Here is a 25,092-nt window from a genome sequence, read left to right as displayed (position 1 = left end):
ACCCAAAGCGGTGGTATTTTGAGGACCTGGGATTGAGACTCAACAATTTCAATGAGTGCCCTATAAAGGGTTAAAGTGTGTTTTATAATTATCTGCGAGGGAAAATAACAATTGTCAATAGAGTCTGGTAGGTCGTAGCCCCCATCGTTTTTGTCTGAGATGCTGGTGCTTTAGTGCAAAAGACATTTTTAGAAGGACATTTTATTTTTTATTCAACTTCATATCTAACCATTCCCTCAGCTGTAATGTTTTCTCATTTTCTCTCATCCCCTGACCCAAGTACTGACACTGTTGAATATGTTGTTTTTATCTGCTGATTTCTGATAGCAGCATCTCAACCGCCACAGTCTGAGGTTCTTTTCTTTTTTGCTATTTGGTATTCATCAAGTTGAAATCAGCAATTTATGACAAGTTTGTCAGTTCCTGAATCCAACTTCAAAACCTATGAGCAAACTTCACAGGACAAAGTAAGAGGAGTGTAAGATACAATAATGTTCTTGCAGGAGGCTGAATGGGTGTTAGTATAATATGTGTGTTTAGTTAAAGGGCCACTCCAATGATTTCATAATGTACTAACACAAATGTTTGGGGGCAGATTGAAGATATTTTGACTTTTAGCCCCAAGTCAAACTCCACCAAAATAAGAAGTTTCTTTTGGAATTTTTTATTTATTATGATAATACTGTCCTCTTAATTGTTTTCCTCCATTTGAGGTTTCTAGCTGATATGTGATTACTAATAAGCTGAGTCTGGCAGTACATCCTGGGTAAGACAGTGGCAGTATCAGCACATATTAACCCTTTAATAAAAATTCCTGAAAATGTGTGTTTGTGTTTATTTTTTATTTTGTTGGTGGTGCAATAGAACACAATGGTGTAGGATCACTGTTCCTTCTTTAAGGCAAGTCTTGGATTGAACACATCACATGGAAGCAGAATTAGTACTGTCTATAAGCAGAGCACATAAAAATGAAGTTTATGAAGACCCCACAGAAATATAATTTGAGCTCTATGGCAGGACCACTATCTTCTTCTCCAGCTTCTGCTCAGGGAAGATTAACCTCTTCATTACGTCAGAAAGCTCTTCCAGAGCCAGCTGGGCATGGAGCACCGTGACGTCATCCGGATCTGAGCGGACCACCCACTTTAGAGCTCGGTACAGGTCCAACAAAACATCGCTGAGAACCTAGAAAAGTCATGTGAGAGAGATGGAGGTTGACAACACTTCAGTCTGCATCTAGGATGTATTTTTGACAAATAGAGGTGTAACGAGAACGATACTTCACTACAAAGTTGATGCCAAAGTACTGAAAACCTGATAGTATTTGCATTTGTTTTTCTACACTACTGTAGGTGCCAGGGCAGTATAGACCAGGGTTCCCACTCTTTTGAAGAAATCATTTTCCGGGACATTTTCCAGGAGTTTTTCTGAACTGAGTCGCAAAAAGACCACAAACCATAAAACTGTGATAGAAACGAAGGACGGAGGGATGCTTCGCGGTGCCCTGGGATTTTATAACTGAACTATGAGCAGGACGCATGCACTGTGTGGAAATCTGATGTTTTCAAAATGAGACTCATGTAGGTTGATATTGATTGGCTTAAAGTGATTTTGTTTTTTACTGTGGTATCGTATTGGGTATTGAGAATCATGGAATTTCACCAGTGTTGGTATCGACTCCTACATATCCAGTATCATGACATCCCTACTGCCAGAAGCAGGTCAATGAGTATTAAACCAAGCTTGTGGTTACCACCACGGTTATCTGGGGTGCTATCAAATCCACCAGGACTGAAATAACTGCACGCCTTCTTAATAACAGAGGTGTTGCATCGAACCACCAAAACTAATTTTTTATACCTTTAATGGATTCCCTGACTCTTGCCTTAATGTTCTTCGTCCCTATTTGCTTCTTAACTACTACACCTGGCCTGCTCTTCCTCTCTTTGGCCTGACCTTGGTGCTCCAGGTCTACCAGGGTTTGTCCCTCTCATCTGTTCTCATGTCACTCTGCGTATCATTAGCCATGTGCAGCTGGTGCGGCCCTTCTCCAGCTGTTCCAGCTAATGACAGGACCTGGCCTGGGACCAGCAGCTGACTGCAGTCGTGGCTACGGCTCAAGAGCTACATCACACATGAGCCAGTGGCCAGTAGATCCCGTGTAGGTGTGTTTCCAATGGGCAACCACTGGAAGAAGGAGGAATTTATGTACTGTTTTCAGTGCTTCTGGGAGGTTTTATACGAGACTGGGTCTAAAGATGAGAGACTGTATTCATTAGGTTTTGTTCCAGGAGACACATTACAAAAGTCTTGCTGACTACATTTTTTTAGACTGGGTTGAACCCTAACCCACTGAAAGGAGCCAAGCCAACAATGACTTTTCTTCTACGAACTGTCTGTGTATGATTAAGTATGTTACTGACATAGACCTCCATTGTCTCCCAAAGAAGACAGAAGAGTCATCCGGTTGCATTTTGATATTATAATCTTTAATTTGATTAACACAGCCAGTGATTACAGCTTTCCATTCTGCTCATTCTGCTCCTCCATCCTCCAGCCGGTGACCTGAACATCGATCCCTGGAATGCGTCTGGAGGAGACAAGGAGCGAGGAGGAGCTTGGAAGGGGAAGGCACAGGTGTATCCTATGCTGCTGTATGTAAGTTTGGCCAAAAACTTTGCTGGGAGGAGCTCAGATGTGAAGGGGAGCAGGGAGCCCTGTTGGCTGAATGGAATACACCCACAGTGTTCAATGATTTACATGATAAGTTGAATACTATTTCTATGCTGAAAATCACAGCTTATACCTCAGTATATGCGCTGGCTGAACATCGGCCCATATTCGCCTTGTTGACTGACATTTAGAAGATAAATAGATTGACGCTTATCTTTGTAGATTTATTTGTCTCCCTGGCACAAAATGGTGAATAAATAACAAAAACACATTGGAATCGGCTATCGGCCAAATTGTTATTTTAAACATTGTATCGGCCCAGAATTTCCCAATGGGTGCTTTCCTATCCTGTTTGGTTCTCTGCAGCTTAGGTTTAAATGAATCTAGAACTGTGATATGATTAGTCTGGGCCCTATGGTAGACTAAAAACAACACTCTAGCAGAGACATCACAATAACCACAGATTGTCCACAGACTGAAGAACGTAAAACTGTGAGAAAGAGAGAACTGGTGTGGATCTATAACATGGTGTTAGGACCTTGTGCTGACAAGCTAACATTTAGCCTATAAAGCCATTGCTGACCACAGGGAGAAGGGGACTAAATTACAGGACCTGTCAGGCTCTGTAACAACAGCCTCTTGCGCTCAAAAACACAGCTTGAACCATATTATTCAAGATGCTTAGAGCCTGAAGAAAAAGAGGACAAAATGGATTCCTTCTGTCTTTAGCATTCCACACTTTGTACCAGGAAACTCCTTTAAGTTGTACTTGATTGTTTTCAGTTGTGTTCTCAGGCAGTGGAGACATTCTTAAACCATAGTGACAGAGGTAGTGGCCCCATGGTCACTACTCTGACCTTTTGGCCCAGTGTCTTTGTTGATACAATAACAGTGAATACACATGAAACGCTTACCAACACATATCCACACACCGATCTTCAGTATTAATTACTGACCAAAGCACAGAGTAGGATTAGCAAGATATGTTCAATTCCAGTGGGTCGATCTAGCCCTTAGTAGCTGTTTGCAATACATTAGTTACAATAGAGCATTGCAGGGATGTAGTTCTCGTCCTGGTTCCTTTGAAAAAAAAAAAAAGCCAATGGGATTTTAAAATTGGATTTTTGATTGGATTGGCTAAGCTCTGTGGTCAACAAAGGTTTCTGATAACGACACGTTTTGTTCAACAAGATAACCTTCACTAATGAACACCACTTTTATGACAAGTAAAAAGCTAATGTCAGGTTATAAAGAACTACAGTACGGTTGCAGGACTTTCAACAACACCACCACTAAACTTCAAATTAAATTGTGTAACTAAAATCTACAAGTTGTAAAGTCAGTGCGTCAGAATAGTTTGCAGAGTATAAACACAACGAGGCTGTAAAGGCGGACTACTGAGGAGATCAGTCTCTGTGTTTTAATGTCACTGACACACTCTGTAGTCTCATTTAGACACTTGTTATCAACTGCCTTTAATAAAAGAAATTCACAGGTAGGGTATCACTGACGTATTTTATGTTTTATGAAAATATCTTAAACTTGTGTTAACCACAGACCTTATTTCAGGCATCTAACCAGAAACCCGTTCAGAAAACCCACTGACTTCAAGGAGAGGGACGAGTTTTAGGATTCATTCCTCCAGCACTCTCCTGGTGGCACTTTAGGTCAGGGGATTACCAAAGTCATTAGCAGAAAGGCCACCAGGGAAAATCTGTCGTAGAGATACTTCAGTCTGGACAAAAGTGGTGGACAAACAGGATTATTCCTAGAGCCACGTTGTTAGCATGGCCAAAAACACTCTTCAGTTATCTATGACAAAAGTTTAGCTGTACTAAACAAAGAAACAAAGAAATGCATTGGTTTTTGTTAGTTTTGTAATATCAAAATTGTTATCTTAGAATGTAGAAGAGGACCCACTTCCTTAGGGCCTTTTTTTGCGAGTTTTGCAGCCACTGTACGATTGGATTGAAAAGGGTCTAGGCCATTTGATCACAGTGTGAGACTGATTCAGTTTGACTGACCTGCAGGTCAAAGGGGAAATGACACCTTCACTGTTGACCTGGAGCTCAAGTTCAGGTCAAAAAAAGCACAGAATGACTTGTTCAGAGTGTGTCCTTTATGTGTGTGTGAGTGTGGAAATGTATGGTTTGATGTAGAGGTCTTTTGTGTGTGTGAGTGTGTGTGTACCTGGGTAGATTTGTCGCTGAGGCCTCGGAGCAGCAGGGTGATAACGTGGACAGCAGCTCTCCTCACCTCTGCCTCCTTCTCCGTCTTTATCAGAGCAGTCAGACAGGAGCTCAGCTGCACACACACACACACGCACACACAAAATTAGTGATCTATTGGTAAGACATACAGCACCGTCTGGAGCTGTGACACGTTTATCACAAAGGTTAAGGTCAGCTGCTTACACTGCTGAGGTCAGTGCCAGAATGAAACTGGATTGATTGATGTATTGGTCAGACATTGAAACCAACATGGGCCCCCACCTCTCTACTCTCTCACCACACACACACAAGGTTAGGGTGAAGAAGAAAAAGGGGGCAGGTTCATGAATAAGCATCCCTGTTTCTCCAGCTGACAGCGTTGCTTATTCACACACACACACACACACACACACACACACACACACACACACACACACACACACACACACACACACACACACACACACACACACACACACACACACACACACACACACACACACACACACACACACACACACACACACACACACACACACACACACACACACACACACACAAATTTTCTGTCGACTCACACCCTGATCAAAGTGAAGCGGGCATGTATTTGTGTTTGTGCAGCGCATGCACACACACACACGTTGGATTGGATTAGATGAACTTCAATGATATGTTAGAAGAGCGATTCTAACAGATTTTTTCCTTGCAGTAACTGAAAAGCCTGACTTCCTCACTTCTCAATACCTACGCAGCATTACCTGCTTCTCCCTGACTCCTGACCTCACTCTTCTTGGAGAATGAGCAGGATTGTATAGAGCAGCTTGTGCTTATTGACCTCATGTGCTTCCTAAAAAAAAAAAAAAAGGAAGCACTCTTCCTTTTTTTTTTAATTTACACTGACGAGATCACAAATCTACCAAGGTTGGGCCTCCTCCAGTCCAGAGGGTGGTAATGTACCTGATGCTGAACAAGGAGAACTTCTGAACTTAGCAGTTTAGTTACAACAATGACAGTTACGCTATTGTTAGCCAACAGCTTGGATGCATTTACAGTTTTTGTTACCTTAGAGTGAACTGTTTTTATCTATAGGTCACCTTCTGTGGGGACCTCCATGTTTCTACAGAAGCCCCTAAACACTGTCTCTAGATAGGGGTGTTTGTATTTTTCACACAAAAACAGCCGCTGTAGTTTCTACTTGTTTGCAAGACTCTTCTTTTTAAAATACCAGCCATATAGAACAACTACCGTATGTATGTTTTAAAAAGCCATACACAGCTTACATTTAAACAGCATTTTAACTCTTCAGCTGACAGCGCTGTCAGCAGCCGGCAGGAAAGATGCTCCGAACCGTGCTGCTGTTGCATGGAGATCCCTGAAGGCATGCTCTGCTGCTGCTGCACAGAGCGCCGTTCACTTGTTTATTCAAACTTTATTAATATTGAACGTGTGGTCTGTCCAAGCTGAACCAATTTCAGCACTGCACTTCCTTCGGTCCCCAGAAACCTGCCGAGTGTGAAGTCGACTGGATGGGCGGTTGTTGAAAGGAGCGAGTTGAATTTACTGAACAGTTGACAGCCAACTTGCATGCCTCCTCATAGCCACCTGAAATCTCAACTAATATATGATATTATTGTTCCAAGCAGACTATTCGTATATGTCTTAATACTTATCTGGAGGGGATCTTTAAAATAGTTTATAAATCCAAAGTCACACATGTGACAACGTTCCTCTGGGAGGATCATCAAGGTTTCATGTCACCTCTCGCTCTCCCTCTCACCTCTTGGGTCAATGGTCCAAGGGCATAGTCCAGTCTCTGACAGAGCTCCCCCAGGTTGGACAGGCTGCTGGCCCGGACACTCTGGTCTGGGTCTCTGGTTCCTTGCAGGAAGACGGCTACCAGAGGACGGCCGAGGTGCGGCGCCAGTTCCCCTGGAGGAGGAAGAGAGGAGTGGAAGACGATGCAGGTAGGTTAGTTCTCGCGTAGATATAAGATGCATTCACAGGGGCGCCCTATACCGCACCTGGTAGAGCTGGCGCCCCCTACATTATCAAATGCAGCAGCAAGTGTTGTCAGAGTCTTTAACACCAAATAGCACAATGCTCTACTAAAACTTCAAACGATTTTTGAGGCAAAATTAAATCCAATGATATATATAAATCTAAATAGACTGAATATAATCAGTTCCTCACTTTGGTACAGACTTAAATATCTTAACAACTATTGGAGGGAGAGCCATGATGTTCAGCACAGACATTCACAGTCCCCAGAGAATTATTCAGTTTATGACTAAACACTGACTGACTGGTTCACTTTATTATCCCAGAGGTGATAATAATATCTATATAATATATACTAATAATAATAATAGTGACATTCATCAGCCTCAGCTTTGTGTTTACTGCTAATAAGCAAATATTAGCACACTAACATGCTAAACTAAACAAAGTTTAGCCTCTATAGGAGTGTTATATTTGTCTTGTTATCTTGTTGTGTTATCCATTCAAAAGACCATTGTGTGGTATTTAGTGGCATCTAGCAGTGAGATTGCAGATTGCAACCAACTGAAACCTCCTGACTCAACCATGTGCAAAGTAGAAACTACGGTGGCTGTGAAACTGCAGAAAAAATGTGAGAAAAAGGTCCTATCTGCGGCCAGCGTTTGGTTTGTTCGTTCCCGGCTACTGTAGCATGGTGGTTCAACATGGCGGACTCCGTAGAAGAGGACCCGCTTAAGACATAAAAAAAACAGCTCATTCCGTGTGTGGGCGACACTGTTACACAGGCGTGTGTGTGCCACACTTACTGGGTAACTTGGAGAGAATTTGTGTCTGAAATGTGAAACCTCACTACTGGGCTGGGTCCCCTTCTCGTTTCTCTATGCGCCAAGTCACTTGATTCTGTTATTCACTCACATGGCTTTCCTACCACAGCTATGCAGATGACACTCATCTAACTCTGTATTTGTCTGGTACCACAAATCTGGTGTCTGGCTGACATATCTCAGTCGATGTCTACACACAACCTGAAGCTCAACCTTGACAAGACTGAGCTGCTCCTCCTTCCAGGGAACCTCTCCTTTACTACTGAGAACTCGTCGGTATGTCAGACTACCGTCACTACTTCACATCCTACCGCTTTTACATAGTAACTTGTAGAGAATCTGTGTCTGAAACTTGTAGCCTCACTACTGGGTTGGGGTCCCTCAGGGTTCTATAATGGGTCCCCTCCTAGTTTTCTTTATATACCAAGTCACTTGACCCTGCTATTCACTCACATTGCTTTTCCTACTATAGCTTTGCAGATGACACTCATCTAATTCTGTATTTTCCACAGTCTGGCAGCACAAATCTGGTGTCTGCAAATGTCTAGATGTCTGCACAACACCTGAAGCTCAACCTCGACAAGACTAGCTGCTACTCCTTCCAGGGAACCTCTCCTTTACTACTGAGAACTCGTCGGTATGTCAGACTACCGTCACTACTTCACATCCTACCGCTTTTACATAGTAACTTGTAGAGAATCTGTGTCTGAAACTTGTAGCCTCACTACTGGGTTGGGGTCCCTCAGGGTTCTATAATGGGTCCCCTCCTAGTTTTCTTTATATACCAAGTCACTTGACCCTGCTATTCACTCACATTGCTTTTCCTACTATAGCTTTGCAGATGACACTCATCTAATTCTGTATTTTCCACAGTCTGGCAGCACAAATCTGGTGTCTGCAAATGTCTAGATGTCTGCACACCACCTGAAGCTCAACCTCGACAAGACTAGCTGCTACTCCTTCCAGGGAACCTATCCATTACTATTGTGAACTCTATGTGCTCACCTTGCTTTTCCCTTTTCCACAAACACACACCTCTTATTGCACACAGAAACAGGGAAGGCGGTGGCCCTGTTTCGGCTCTGTTGAATTTCACTGTCAGGCTCGGCAGTATGCTTTATAAAGTTGCCCAAAAAACAAGTTTTTACGGTGGTGAGTGAATGAAACGGGGTGGACTATTATTACCTAACAACATGAAAGATGTTGAGATTTTCTTCACCCTGAGATGAGGGAAACTCCTACCTAAGCATTCATACTGTATTATTCGTTACATGTTCTCATTCAGTCAGTCCGACAATAGTCCATGTCGTTGTCAGCATCAGTTGTTACTCACTTCCATCCTTTCGTGGCTTTTGCAATTAGTTGATACATCTCAGCCACTGTACGTTTTGTATTATTTCACCTGCGATTCTGTTTCCACAGCTGTGAGTCGCGTGTGGAGGAGTGTTATGTCTTCTGAACTCATGGTAAAAAAATTCCACACCAGTGACAAGATTTAGCGCGTGCGTGTGGCGCTGTGACAATAGCTGCTTATTGTCTGTCTGTGTAAATATATATCCAGCACAGAATATGATATGACACCAAGCACCAGTCATGGCCAATCAAGCTGAAAACCGGGTGGTTCCGGTCACCAATCCTTCGGTGCATTTCTACAAACAAACAAAAAGCAAAACAAACTCTTTCTCTATCTCATATTGTTTCTAAATGTAGCACTTGAAGCAGCTCAGCCCATTTGATGACACTGATGTACTGATTCTTGTAATGTTTGGGTTGTAACCTCATGGTTGAATGCACTTATTGTAAATTGGTTTGGATTAGCTTCTGCTACATAAATGCAATGTAATGTAATGACATATTTAGCTTGTCCTAGATTACCCTGCCAAGCACTTCCTCATATTCACAAGATTCAACCCCCAAACACACACACGCATACACACACCAGCTCAGCTATTCTCCCTTATTTTCCATGTCTCAATAGACTGTCACGGCTGTAGATGTGATGAAGGAGAATCGCTGTGTTCAAATGAAAGTGAGTCAGCAAGAATATCAGCCTGTGTCACAGCTGCACACATTAACATACACATATACAAAACACACCTGGGAAAATGCATACAACACTCGCTTTTACTGAGCTGTATTTAGTCTATGCATCCCTTTCCTGTATTTAAATAAACTTTATGTCTTGGGAGTGTCATTTGGTGCAGAGTTTTCATCTTTTAGTACATTTTCTGCCTATCATTGCACACTATGGGAGCTCACAAGACTCTGCAAGTGCTTCTCTACGAGTGCAATAAGCCAGCAACTGGGAGCAAACCAAAGCAGAGCCAAACATTCATTTATTCAACATTTACTCAACCAGGCCAGTCAATTAAGAAAACCTTCTTATTTACAAATGACAGCCTGGCAAAAGGCAAATCTTGGCCACTCGGGGGGTTCAAGACAAACACAGAGGCTCTCTGGATGTCTGTGCAGCAAACTGAAGGTCTATCCAATCTCTCAGCAAGGATATAAACCCCCTGATTGTCCCAGGGAAGTGGTACGATGGCAATCTGGCAGATAAAACCAGAGTGCAGGAAAAAAACACAAAACAGGGTTTTCTATCAGGGAAAGGTTCTAATACACAGGGTCCCTTCTGAACAGAGATCTGCATGGAAAACAAGCCTGCACTGTGGCTTTTATGGTGTGGTGGCTGCTGGCTCTGTCTACCACGGACAAATATGCATGTAAACAAATATGGATACATATCAAATATTAAATAAACAAACTTATATTATGTTTACCATTCACACAAAGTCAAATGGCTATGTTCCTTTGGCTGGACAAGGGCACCTTTTGGCATTTGGCAGCCCTCCACAGAGGTCAAAGGTCAAGCTCAGCTACAGATAGTTTCACTTTGCAAGCAATAACAACACCCCAGAATCCCTCAACCCCTGTCAATTTCTATTTAGTGCCTGTCGCCAGAGTAATGCAATCTGAGAACTAGCTAGTGGTCCTTTTAGAGTTATTAGAAATTTGCAGCTGCATATTGAGATTATGGTACTAGTCATTTAGCTTTGGAAAGGGTACAGGCGTTAATCTCACAAAATAATTTAATTAATATGATATAATATCATATTTGCTAAAACTTTCACTATATCCTGACAGTAGAACATGAGACAGTTCAGGCCTGATGGATTCTTGCAAATGCCATTAGGAGCACTAGGGGGAACTGACTTTTTTCACACATCATCTGTCAGGATAGAGTGAAAGTTTCAGCAAATATGACAAAAAGTTGTTGTTTTCTTAATTACCTACTGCAGCTTTAAGAAATCAAGTAAGTGTGCTTCCCACAATGATGAATGATCCCTTTAAGGTATAACATGGAGCATGATATATGCTTAATTCAGTCAGAAATTGGGTATCAAATCTGATCTCACAAACATTTATATGAACAAACTACAGATGATGCTCACCCATAGCCCTGCTCGCCCTCATCAGGACCTCTCCCACTTTAAGCCGGGTTTCCAGGGAGTGCTCCTTGTTGGATGTAGGGAGCGATGGACCATGCTGGAAGTCTTTTAGGAGCCTTTCCAGAATCCTCTCGGGGTAGGAATCAGCCAATGCAGACAGACCTAAAGAGAGTTTATACTCAGTCCAACTGCTCTCGAGACTGTTTCAGCGATTATCAATGGATTAAACTGCCTATTTCTGTAGATCGATGATCATAAAAATCAATGATAGCATCACATTTTGCCAAGCTGTACCATTATATTACCTTGAATGGCTGACAGGTAGATGAATGAGTCTTCATGCTCCAAATTTTCTAAGAAAAGCTGGAGAAGACATACCATCAGAATAATTATTCACCACACACACTGGTCTATGTATAGTTATACAAGTCCCTTACTGAGAATATTCGGCCATTTCTGTATGAAAAACATCAAAAACATCACCAATATGGATCTTTCCAGTAGAACCAAAGAAGATCAATAATGCTGTGTAGGCACTGAATACATCGAAAACAATGCAACCAACTATCAAAGGGAATAATAATAGGCCCTTGAAGTTATGGTTTGGTGAGGGGGGGGCAGGGTGTAAATACAAGGTGTTTCTTAGACAAGCTAGAAAGAACGGCCATGAGTTTCGGGTGGAGTAAGGAGGGAGGTAGAACATATGGAGAGGTGGCCGGAACAGTATTGGAGAACCCAGCCATGACACAAAAGGGAGAAAAATCAATAGGGGGGGGGCACTGTTGATCTGCTGTAACAGTGGGGTGCTGAAGTATATCTAGAGGTGAACGCAGTGGGGGGGCTTCTGATTACAGAGAATACTGAATGAGTTGTTATCCTTTCTCGCCCATACCACCTTAACAAGTCCCTAGTGTGCACCATTGTCGTCCCCCTCCCCCCCCGGGAAGAGGTTCAACCGGCTCATTTATTATACATGTTTGCACAGAATGTCCCAGGAGGTGCCGATAATACCACCGCACACATTCAGTGTCTTATAGGTGGTTGAGCCAACACAGGTTTAACCTCTTCCACTCCACCCCTCCACCCCTCCACCCCTCCATACCAGAGCTGGGCATTTTACGGCCCTTTGGGCATCCCTGTCAGGCCCGCATGAGGTCAATCGTAAATTAGGACATAAATGAAAAAGTATTTATGCTGTGCACGCAATACAACTGTGCCCTTTTTAAAAAGATTTTACGTAAAGTACATTTTTTGTTTTTACTGTTCAATTACTTCTATAGGAGTATTTTCCTATTTGACCACAATTTCATATATTTATATAAATATTTACAGAATATCCTTATTTCTCTGATTACCAGTAGCAGCTAATCAAAATATACAATTAACTACTTTTTACAATGGGAGAAAATTAATATTGAGCAGAATTAAGTTCAAGTTGTTGTTGGTTCGGCCCTTTAACACAGCTCAGGTTTCTTATTTGGCCCCTTGTAAAAATTAATTGCCTACCCCTGCTTCATTCAATAACAATAACAACCTTTTTTCCCCTAATATTTTAGAGGGAGCATCTTTAAGGGGAGATAGCAGATCATCAGTAAACGCCACAGAGGAGTGGTATACATCATCTGGAAGCTGGTAACCTAAAGATGAAGTTATTGTGGTCATATATTTGTACCAACATTGTGTTTTAGTTAGGCACCAAATAATTGAAAGTTTAGAGTGTTGCAGGTCGGATTCGAACCCTAGGCTCCTGCAGCCAGGTGAGCCATTCCAGCACCCATGGTAAGCACTTCTGTTCTGGAAAGTTAAAAAAAAAAAGTCTTGCTAATATTGACCCTTCCGAAGTCCAACCCCCTTTTTGGTTTTTTGGTTGGTCTACAGAGAAAAACACTAACTAACTAGCTAACTAATCTATATTAATTATTAGTTGGCTAGTTAGCTGGTTAGTCAGATAGTGAGCTAGTGTTTTGCTCTGTAGCAAAATGATTGATTAGCATCTTAAGTTATCTAGGACGTTGACTGTGGTTTCAAAAAGGGGCTCCATTGAATTGACAAGAGACTGAGCTTTCCAGTCATATCCAATTTATGCAATTCCAACACTGTTCAGAGACCCCAGCGTTCCAGTTACTGTTCATGTATTCACTAAGCAACAAGTGTGTTATGTTAAGATGTTAAGCTACATTCATCAACAAAAGACATACTAGTGATGGCTGAATTTTTTCTCTCTCATAATTGTCTCTACCTTCCTTAAATGTCTGCTGTCTAACCATTTCTGACGCACTATTGTACAGTTTCATCTTGACTCGTTACAGCTCATAGCATATTGTAATATAGTTAGCTCCAGTACACAATCCTGTGAGTGAAACAAAGACTTCAGCCTGTATTGGCATTGTACACACACATACACTTGACCCAGAGCTCTACTGGCACAGTCCTTTGGGATAACAGTCCATGAAGGGAGCATGTATCAGGGCCAGAGTGGTTGAAGATGAATTTTAAAAAAAATCACACAATGAGGAGGTACAAAAAACCTTCCATCATTGAGGACTTAAACGACATTGGTACAGTTTTAAAACTTGACAATCCCTTAAGGTTTCTTAGGATTTGTCATCTACTATGACCTGAGGCAGGAAGGAAAAAATCCAGATTATTATCTGAATGCCATATTTGGGTAAACTACCCCAAAGCTCTAAAACTTCTAAACTTCTCAGAAAAATAATGATAAAACTTGTTAATCAATATTTTCAGAGCACCATAACTGCCCAAATGCTGAAACAATAACTAAAATATTGAAGTACATAACCAAGCAACCCACCACGAGGACTTTCTCCTGGGCTTGGACAGCCTCTGGGTTTCCCTTTTTCACCATCTGGGTCAGGACCCTCAGGGCAACCGCTCTGGTTGGCACATCCGGGTCACAAGCCTCCAGTAGGCAATCAGAAAAGGTCTTGGTAGGGGGGCAAGAGTTACTGGTGCCAGAGGTCCTCCCTCCAGCTTTTGGACCTACTCCTGCTGCAGACCCTCCAGAGGATGCTGGGTGTCTGATTTGGGTGCTGCCAGGTGAATTACTGTCTTGGGGAGATGGATGAGGACTAGTCTGTGAGTTGTTTGCTTCAGTTTGCATCTTTTGTTTTTTCCTAAGAGCGGGGTTGCTGGAGGGCTGAGTAGAAGCAGTAAGGTTTTCAGGCTGGTAGGCACCGTGAGTGGCAATGACAGCTCTGAGGTTGGATGCCAGCTCCTGGATGACTGCCTCAGGGTGCATCTGAGACAGTGCCTCCAGTGGTGGGAGCAGCCTCGACATAGAAGAGTAGTCCTCTGCACTAAGCTGGAATAGAAAAAAAGGGAGAAGATGATTATGAGCTAGGTGCGCCTACCACCCTCCTTCTCTGATACATTTCCTACATATATTTGAGATTGAAAGCTATACTATGTAATGTTTCTGCGTTAAAATGTCACCATGTAGTTGCTATAACTGTGGGAAACACGGGAATACGGAAGGAAGTCAGCAAACAGGATGTGAAATAAACTTTAATACATTTCTTTGTCTGTGAACAGGCAGAAATGTGTCTGAGTGGTTGCTTAACAATGAAGACAACAACTCCGATGATCCCACGCTACTTCACGTCGCTACTACTACTCTACATTTAAGATATAAGATATCACATATATTTTATAATTTCCATGTATCCTAAATCTGGTCATCATATTTGTATTTGTACACCTGCACTGTACTCCTCAGGTAGCTGCTATCCACCTACTGTAAACTCATCATGTAGCCACAGACTAGAGTGGATTGCATCTTGTAACAACACATTATGTAATAAACACTTGCATTTTGTAACAGTCTGCCACGTTTTGTAATTAATTGTTGAGTCAAATTTCCAGTGTCTGTATCTGACGACATGGGAATAAGACTCAACAATAAAATATCTTTCTTGACTCTGATTGGTTGTTTTTGTTCAGGCTCGGTGCATTTTTGCAAATGTCATTAGGAGCACTTGGAGGAGCCAGGGGAACCTGATTGTTTCACAGATTATCTGTATCATGTTCTACTGTCAGGATATAGTGAAAGTTTCAGAAATTATCACAAAAAGCTATTTAATAAAAGTTACCTACTGCAGCTTTAATAAAAACTGACCTTAAATAAATACAAAACATTTGGCACAGTGGTATATAAAGAGTCATCACTTCCTTCACAGGCAATATAGTAATGGTAGGGAAAACCCTGCTGTCATGCTGGCTAATATTTGGGTGGTATTCTTAAAATTTAAGTCAACGACAGCTGATAATTATATAATGTATATATTGTACATTAAGGCGATAGCGGAATTACTGTAACAGGCCTACATACACATGCATACATTTACAGTTGTCAATACCTGAGGTCCAGACAGCAGTGTGGCCACTAGGCCAATCCCCATGCTCAGCGTCTGGCTCTCTACTGGGTTCCCAAGACCTGGACCGGTGGCCTGATCCAGGCCCACACAGGCCCTCTGAAGCAGGGACACAATAAAGTCCACCACCTGGACAAAGGACCAACTCAGTCATGGACACAAATAATAAACAGAAAGAGATTCAGGTTCAAGTATGTTAAATATACAATTTAGGAAATAGGACTTTTTTTTAAAGGAAATTCTAAGAAAACATTCAGTCCTTATAAAGACATCCAAAAGGTATGACATCTAAAAATAGACATTTTCCAGTAAAGTGAGTTATCAGAAACGTTTCTTAATCTGTGAGGGAATGTTTGTTGGCCCTATAACAGCAGCCAGCCAGCCGCCAACTCTCCCCACCCTCCACTCTACCAGAAATGAAGCTAATAGGCTATTTTTGTGTGGCAGCATGACTCAACGTGGCCTCCTTCCGTTATGAGAACTCCCACGGGAGCACAGGCCGATTTTAAACTATGCCGAGATGCAATCCCAAGAGGACGAGCTAGCACCTAAGAGAGGGTGGGACGTGCAGCTTCAGAGGAGTTTCAACAGAATAGTGCAGCTTGCCCTGCAACGTCTGTCTTATTAAATTTAATTCTTAAACAAAACAACCAAACAGCATGAATTTAGGACACAGAACCTGTCACAACCGGGACAGATGTACTGTACATACTGCAGTTCCACACAAGCAAGCACAATCCTCTGCAGTATATTTTTAGGTTTTTGTGTCACCTGTGTGGGTTTGTTACCATTCTGCCAGCAGAACAGATCACCAGTGTTTTTTCTATTATCAGGAGTGCGTCACCACAGACACTTTGTGCAAAACATTCAAACATGTGTGGCCCACTGGTGGGCCTCAGAATGCCAGCTAGTGGGTGGCAGAGGCAGTGGTACCACCAAATGGTTAGATCATAGACTGTTTAAGTAAAAATGGCCGTAGTCTGCGTGACGTCACCCATAGCCGTTGTGAAGCTCAGGGTGGTCGGCTCTGCCATAATATAATTTAAACAGGTGAGAAAATCCACCGCAATACAGTTGTGACGAACGAGGAAATTAGCTATAGAGACCAAAACCAGGCTGGATTTGAGATTTGAGCCAGATGAAGGATTTTAGTCATTAGACGTCTGGATCTTAAGTTATCAGAGAAACAAGCTGCGCTAAGGTTAGCAGCAGCTCGGCTCGCAGCCCCTCCAGGACGTCCTTTGTCTGTCCAACAGTGTGGGAGAAGCAGTGATTGTTAAGGTGGAACTGCTTTATTCAGTGTGTTTAGTGGTTTTAATCAGCGGGTCTGTTTGTTTTGGAGAGGAGGAGACCTCTGTGGATAATTGGGCTCCCGGTAGAAACCTCCTGAACCATGAACACTGAAGGAATCCTAACCGGGAGAAGCTGACTGCAATGACGGCAATGGTGGTGAAGACTACAACTCCCATGATCCCACGCAGCTTCATTTGAGAGACCCTCTAGCTGCAGAAACTACATATTGTATGTTTAAGGGGATTCAATATAGGACACTGAAATATACTGGTTCCAGCTACAGTGACTTTGACTTCTGCGTCATCGTGGCTAAAGAGTCCAGGTTTTGCAACTCCAGCTCTTTCTGCTGGGTACATATCTCTCCACTCACTTGTGTGCTTTTCCTCAGCAGCACAGTAGGCTGGACAGACTCGACCATCACAGCCAACACCTGAAGCAAAGCGAGTCTCTGGCTTCGCCTCACAGCTCTTCCCAGCAGCCGCTGCTCCACCTCCAGCAGTGTCATGGCTGAAATGTCCAGCTCCTGTTTATCCTCCTCCTCTTCATCATCTTCTGCAGATGCCCAGCTGGTCAGCTCCTGCAGAAGAAGCAAGGAAATAATGAAGCAGTGACCAGAGGTTACCTCCACATTCTCAGCAATACAAACACAGGAGTATTTATTGCACTGGACTGATCATGTTTTACAGGTGTAAGTATGTGTACCTGCAGCAGTTCCAGGAAAAAGTCTCCAGGCAGGTCATAGTCTTTGAGTTCAGCCAGCAGCTGCATCAGACACTCTAGCCTCCACTGCTCCCCTGACACCTTCTCATACAGAGCATCATCCTCATCACTGGGAGGCGAGAACAGAGAAGTGAGGGAAGACACTGAGAAATGTAGAGTGTTATAGTCATCACCGGTAGAGTGAGATGAGGGTGGCTTTGTGCTGTGAGCATCATGCCCTAACACAATAAGGCAGTGCTGTTTCACAAAGATTACCAGTGAGAACATGTCAATCACCTGCAGCTCTCTTGGAGAGAGAGTCTGGCTCCTCCATCACTGCCCGGGGTGAAGTGGAAGTCTGCTGCCACCGTGGTCTCCTGTCCCTGTAGACCTGAGAGCTGCCTCAGTGCTGACAGGGCTACCGACGCCTCGATGTGGCTCAGGTACCACAGCAAAATCTCCTGACAGGGGGCGCTGTGCAGCACAAAGCACGCATGCATGCACACGCACACGCACATACACACACAGCAAATTTTCAATGTCTACTTTAGATCTGATTAATTACATTTTACATTCCTGCTGACTGTTTTACAAAGGACACATTTCTATTTATTTTTTTAAATTCTTGCCAAGCCGCCTTTTGTTTCAGATTCACAATTATCAGGAAAACAGCATTTTAATGTGCAGTAAAAACAGAAAGTTTCATACTGCACCAGATGTGACATTTACTTGTGGAAGTATGGCTGTTTCAGTTTTACCATCGACATATGAAAGATGGACATTCCTACCACTAAAGCCAAAATAAACCGGATACAGCCGCTGCCATCTTTCGCCATTCAAAGCCAGAGTCCGCACAGTAGTGATCGGGGTTGGCGCTGCAGTATCAAGGTCTGGCTGACTTAGTCACGAGCAGGCTCGATTGTCAATCATGGCGGGAAACCGGTTTACTTATACCTTCAAATAACTAATTAAAACCAAACTGATCAGAATAAACACCTGATCATACACCAGCATCATAAGAACTACCTCAAATGACAGAACACTACCTAAATTGTGTTTGGGAAACATTTATTTTGATGTGTACTTTTTTTTTTTTGTTGCCCCTGCCAACATGGAGGCAGCTGGCTTGATGACCTTTACTACAACCAGCCACCAGGGGACGACATAGATGTTTTGGCTTCACTTTTTGGAGAGCTGTCGTGTTGTCCGTCTTTATATATGTTTGGGGCTGTTATTTATCAGAGTGCTGTTATTTGTAGATGAAAATCTCAGCTGATAACACAGGGAAAACATTACCGTAGGTGGGAGACGTTCTGCTTGGTGAAACAGAAGAGTGCAAAGATGACAGGAAGAACTTGTTCTAGAGCTTTGAGGAGAGAAGCTGAAGGAGTGTTTCCAACCACCCAGATCTGACAGCAACAAGAGACACAAGAGCACCAAAAACACTTACTGTATTTTAACAGAATTCAGTGAATATCATTCATGTTCAGTTTTACAATTCATTACAGTACCATGCAGTGCAATGATCATATATGGATTGTTGCATATTTTAGAAAATATCGCCAGATACACTGTGACATATTTTACACACAATAATAGTAGAAACAAATTATAAACTGTACAATGAACCCAAACAGTGAACACAATAACTGCAGGAAGTTTGTGTAAAACCTGAGATTTGGAGGAATTCTAAGCAAATTATTTATATATAGCAATATTTTCTGCAACTCTTTATACAATTCCCTGTCTGTATTGTGTATTTTCTATTTTTTCAATCAACAATCATACATACTGTCTAAACTATCTGAACTGAATAAAATGCTAAGATATAGGCCTACTGTGTATTTAAGTTTTGTTACACCCCTTAAAATCAAGAAGGGCCACCTTCGAAGCTTGTCGACCCCTAGTGGGTGTCCCCCACCCCCAGGTTGGGAACCACTAGTCGAGGACACTGAGACATAGTGGGTACCAAGGGAATGAGCTCTGGTCATTACTATGCAGTTGAAGTGCATCATTGTGGAGCTGAGGGGCCCACGGCCACAAAAAGTTACTCTGTTGCCATCAAATATTTCACCAGGTTTTATCCCCACACTGCCAGCTCTGGTTGCAGTATTAGGCGTTTTCACACATACCTCATTCGGTCCGGACCTTCGGACTTTTCAGTTTGGTCCGAACCAAAATTGTAGGTGAGAAAGGTGCCACGGACCACGGTCTGGATCAAAAGACCAAAATTTGTTCCGAACTAAAGAGGTGGTCTTGGTCCGGATCAAACTGAACCATGGTTCGGTTCGTTTACAGTATGAAAACACTTTTTGGATGCTTCGGACTTTCGGACCAATTACAGGAAGTTAGGCATATGTACCATAGAAGAAGAAAAAAACGTAATAAAACCCCCGCCAGAACAAGCAGAAATGAGTCGTGGAAGTACGTGGGGAGAGGGGGAGATTATATGTTTAATTTCAATTTGGTCAGACGAAAACATTAAAAGTCAGTTAGAAAACACTCACAAAAATGTCGACATTTACAAAACATTTTCTGACGGATGAAAGAGAGAGGGTACGTATTTTGCACTACGAGAACGTACATTCCTCGCGAGTATTGTGCTTGCAGCTGGGGCCGACGTTGTTGCTGCTGGTAGTAATACCATAATAACGCAATCGGGATTTGCTCATTCATTTTCATTCATACGGAAAAGACTACCCGCCAAAATAACTACACGCCAACGTCAGACACACGCCCGTCTACTAACCAATCAAAGGGAGACGCAACACACGTACGTGGTGACAACACGCCGTAGGTATGTCATGGAAAGTTCTTTAGTGCGCTAGCAAAATTACTATGTGAAACCAGAAATAACGGGATCAAATGTATACAATGTAATTAAACACCAACGTTGGTCCCGACCTTGGTCAGGACTTTTAAGTGTGAAAACGCCATAGAAGGCTGTGTGTTGTGTTTGCTGCCACGGAAAAGAAATAAAAAGTCCCGGTTTATGTAACATTTCTCTGTGTCTTCTTGTACTCTTCACAGCAGAGCTGAAGCTAGCTAACAGCTAGTTAGCCTCTAACTACAACTAAGTAAAAGCTTTAACTATCAACAGCAATGCATCATATTCTATAAGATCATCACTAGGGAAGTAGGAAAATATCGATACACTTGAGTATCGCATTCCTTTTTTTGTGATATTGTATCAATTCTCAAAAACACTATTGATTATTGTGTTTAAACCCCCAACCTGGACAGCAAAGTTAAACAGTTATGTAAACTGTGGGCTATGATGTTGGATGTTACAGCGACTGTGATAAATACAAATGCAGATCCCACTGCTCTGGTTTTATGCATATGCTGGTGTGTTCTTTATACTAGGACAGTTTTCCCTCACTTAATAAAAAGAAAGAAATGGATGCGTTTGGGTGTCCTTACCTTGTATATGTCCTCTATACAACGTGTCAGCTCCCATTCCTCCACAGTAGCTTGGGAATCACCATCGTCTGTAAAACACACACATGCACCAACACATTTCAACAACAACATGTTTAGCCCTTTTGGTATCTGACTTATCATCCATTGGCTGTTTATGTGAAGAGAAGAGCCCGAGTCAAGTCACTTTCTTTTTTTCTTTTTTTTCTACTAATACTACCTCCACTTTGAATGTTACATCTCACACATATGTTTAAATGGTGGTGTTACTGACTGGAAGCAGTGGTGCAGCGGTGAAGAGGCGCGAAAAGAGGAGTGAGCAGGTACTGCTGGCCAAAGCTGGGCTTCTCCTGCACCACAGAGAGCACCGCCCTGGTGGCCACACGCTGAAACTGTTGGGCTGTCAGCTTGTCTTTAAAGTGCAGGAGGTCCAGTATCTAGACAGCAAGAAAAACAACAAGAAAAACAACAAAGACACTTCAAATGAACAAATTCTTTACGGTAACAATTACTACAAACAAACTGTGATGGATGATCGATTGACAGTTTGCGTAATTATTTTACGTTTTCTCTTTCAAATAAGTTTAGCCTTCTTCCTTTTACAAGCAATCAGAATTATGTAGTTGACAAACAAGAAACACCGTTTTCAAAATTTGGATGGGAGACTAAAGAAACACAATTTCACCAGCTAGATTTCCCCGGGAGAACGCAGATCGCTTTGGAAACTGCTCATGTTACAACAGAGCAGCTGGATAGATTGGTGCACATGGCGATTTGTCCTTGTATTTACAATGATTTCATTATTTTGAATGCCATTTGTAAAATTCTGACAGTCTGTGCTCTGAAGAAAAGCTGTTCTACTGTGTGTCTGTCCTCTCACTGCGTAATCAGCCTGCTTTGACACAACGGCCCAGTGTGTAGGATTTAGTGAGCTCTAGCAGTGAAGTTGCAGATCAAAGTGTCTCAGTAGAACAGGGGAACTAAAAACAACAGACTTTTTGGGTCTCTGCCAGGGGTCGGCAAGCTAACCAGCTCCCACAGACTGTGCCTCTTCCACTGGTGAGGAGATACGCGCCATTTTAGTTCAAAAACAGCACAGCCGACTGGTGGGTGGGTGAGCTGACCTGAGGACAGACTTGTCTGTAGTAGCTGTCTGCTGAGGACTGTTGAGGACAGGTCACCAGGATCTTGGCCACACTCTCACATTTCCTCCAGTCTGACTCATCCCCTGGAGGACAGAAACAGTGATCTAGTTAGGTTTGAATGCATCAAATACAAGTTCCATTCTCTAAATTTGAATAAAAAGATCCAAAAGGTAAAATACAAGATGCTAAGAAAATGATATAGCAGAGGCAAACACAGTGTGGAGACATTCTTCTATCATTACCTTCCCTCCTACTCACCTGTTCCTCCCCCCAGGATGGCTCTGACAACAGCCTGGACACCGTTAGGCTGCATCAGGCGTTCAGACAGCAGCTGGCCACACAGACGCCTCAGCCAGGCCGGAGCTGATCCCAGAGCTGCCCTGCTGCTGCTGGGACCACTGGAGCTTCTCACTGCAGCAGACTGGAAGGAGGGACAGCACACATGAAAAATGGCCTTACAGTGAGCCTTATAAACACCGCAACTGGGAAATCTGAATGGAGAACAGCATTTCATTATTGTTTTTTGAGGAAGGACTCGACGCGTTTGTTAGTCCTTCGCTTGTTTAGAAGAAAACACAGGGAAGCTTTAATAATAGAAGCCTGCCATCTTGGCCTTCTCTTATACGGAAATGTAGTTTTTAAATAAGTTCTAAAACATATCCAGTATTGTAATTTTGATAGGCTTATATTATTATTATACCAAAGTCCAACTAAAATCACCTTTAGTCATCCCTTTTTACAGTCAAGGCAAAGTAAAATTACAGTTTTTGTCTACATAGTCTGGTGGAGAGCAATAGCAATATTACATCAAGGTCTATCTCTGTAAGGATCCTTTCCATAATGTCGTCAGATACTTACTCAATCTGAGTCCGTCAGTGGCAAAAACAAGATGCTGGTGCTCTAGTGCGCCACCCAGTGCCAAGTCAATATTGTGTATATATAACCTTTAAATGTGTTCTTATTTCCTTATTATCAAAAAGGAAGAAAAAGGTCTTTGGGGAAATATCAGATATTTTTTTTTGTCTCAGTTAAAATGTACTTTAACTGAAGCACACAAGCAATGGGCAGACAGCGTGCTGTTAGCAGTGGTATTGAAGAGCAAGTCTAGCTATCTAACCAAGGGCCAGCAACTACACTATATAATAATTTCAAATATTCATCAAATAATAAGCACACTATTATCACTCCTATTTCCAGCTGTCAGCGCCGTACTCCTCCCACCAAACACAGACAAGCACACCTGTTTGGGTCCACCTTGGAGGATCAGCAGCTCCTTGATGACGATTGGCTGGTAGACTTTTCCTAGAAGGCTTTTGAGGGCTTCCCTGCAGGTTTGACGTTCCTCAGCACTGAGCTCCTGCATCTAAAGAGTTTGCAAGAAGGAAAAAAAAAAGGTGCCTTTTATTTATCTTGTCCTCGGGCATCAAAAGCAATTGACAAAAATAATACGATCACTTAACTGCACAGTTTACTTCAAGTCCTGTCTTGCCAATAAATCCTACTAACAGGTGAAGAAATGAGATATTCTGGTGTGTTACCTTCTCCTCCTCTGTGTCACTCCCTGCCCGGTGTGGCTGGTATCCAAGCTGGCACAGAGCAGCCATTACATCTCCCAAATGTCGCGTGAACACTAGTGTGGCGAGAGATGACAGCTCTGACAACTGCAACAGGACATTTGTTGTGGTGTAAAGGCGGCGGCCCACTGCTGGCACCGCCCCACCGCAAACAAGTTTCTCCACCATGACTCCAAACGCTGACCTGCGGGCCAGTGGCACACCCACTCCAGGGGCCAGGTAGGGGCAGAGCCCCAAAGAAATCACAAACTGAAGAGCGGTTCCAAGCGTCTTCTGCTGGGTGACACTCAGGGTGTCAGGAGGTAAAGGCGGCGCCATCTCAGGGGTGCATAGTTTAGCCGTGGAGGGAGCAGGAGTCTGCTTGAAAAGTTCAAGTTCAACAGAAAGGTGTCGCGCTAAGGCGAGGAGCAGCAGGAGACACTCCTGGACAAAGACCCATGTGGCGTCCTCTGTATTGCTGGAGAACCATTCTGCCGCCACCATCACCTCCCCCCTCAGCCTCTTCACCTCCTCAAAGCTGCGCTCACTGTGAAGCTGCTGGAGGAGGAAGGCTCTGTTGGCCCGCAGCGCTGCTGAGAGGGTCTCTTGGTGTGAGGACTGAGCATCATGCACCTCTACAGACAATAACACACAGAACATTGCATTATGGGTTGTGTACAACTAATGTGGTACGCCAGTGAGTCCCAAGCAGGAGTGTTTTTGCAGTTAAATAAAATATATAAATATATTTCTAGCTATATAAACATATTGAGTTAGCGGTAACATCTGGACAACAGCTGTGTGAAAACTAGCTAGTTAGTTAGCAAGCGGGGAGTAAACAGGTTGCTAAGGAACGGATGAATGGTTGAAAAAGCTCTAAAATAAATGATTGAAGATCTTCTAAAATTAAATTAATAATAATTAATTAATTAAATTTAGCTAAAAACTGTATAAATCTAATATAAACTGTTAAATTGTCAAATAAAGATAATGTAAGTCATTATAATGAGTTACTATTACAGTGTTTACGGAAGACTGTCTCATTGGTTGGAGATGGTTTCTCGTTACAAAGACTACAATCTTATATCCGGTAACAGGTCGCTGTACACTCGTCGTTAAAGGTCAGTACGGTACTCGTTCTTTCTGTCGGTAAATATCTACGGTGTCCTCGGCGTGTCAAACTATCACTTACCGCCGAGAGGCTTCGTGAGAAGACGTATCGCCGAGAGGACAGCTGCAGTCATCTCCCCATTACACACACACACTCTCACACACACACACACACACACTCAGCTGACGTTACAGGCCACTCTATGTGACATACGCACAGACTCGGTTTTAATATCCCAACATGCTCTGGATGTACAATGCTGTTGAAAACATCTCAAATGGCGCTGAAATTATACGTCATAACGTTACGCATCGTCCTGGGCTCAA

At 42.7% G+C, this 25,092-nt stretch overlaps 1 protein-coding gene across 1 annotated transcript; it reads right to left on the bottom strand.

The window, feature by feature from the left end:
- Positions 1 to 827: 827 nt before the first annotated feature.
- Positions 828 to 25,063, bottom strand: tango6 (transport and golgi organization 6 homolog (Drosophila)). The gene is made up of 18 exons (XM_051383152.1): positions 24,848 to 25,063; positions 23,641 to 24,290; positions 23,343 to 23,465; positions 22,361 to 22,523; positions 22,082 to 22,185; positions 21,232 to 21,394; positions 20,961 to 21,028; positions 18,834 to 18,946; positions 17,835 to 18,011; positions 17,541 to 17,667; positions 17,209 to 17,415; positions 15,531 to 15,674; positions 13,967 to 14,476; positions 11,460 to 11,517; positions 11,158 to 11,316; positions 6,661 to 6,812; positions 4,864 to 4,977; positions 828 to 1,185 (listed from the first exon to the last, which is right to left on the bottom strand). Exons 1-18 carry the CDS (start codon positions 24,897 to 24,899, stop codon positions 1,009 to 1,011), a joined length of 3,261 nt encoding a protein of 1,086 aa, XP_051239112.1. The 5' UTR covers positions 24,900 to 25,063; the 3' UTR covers positions 828 to 1,008.
- Between the last annotated feature and the right edge of the window lie 29 nt (positions 25,064 to 25,092).

The sequence above is a fragment of the Dicentrarchus labrax genome, unplaced genomic scaffold, assembly GCF_905237075.1.
Source record: "Dicentrarchus labrax unplaced genomic scaffold, dlabrax2021, whole genome shotgun sequence".
Lineage (NCBI taxonomy): Eukaryota > Metazoa > Chordata > Actinopteri > Moronidae > Dicentrarchus > Dicentrarchus labrax.
This window is presented reverse-complemented; position numbering and strand designations above follow the sequence as displayed.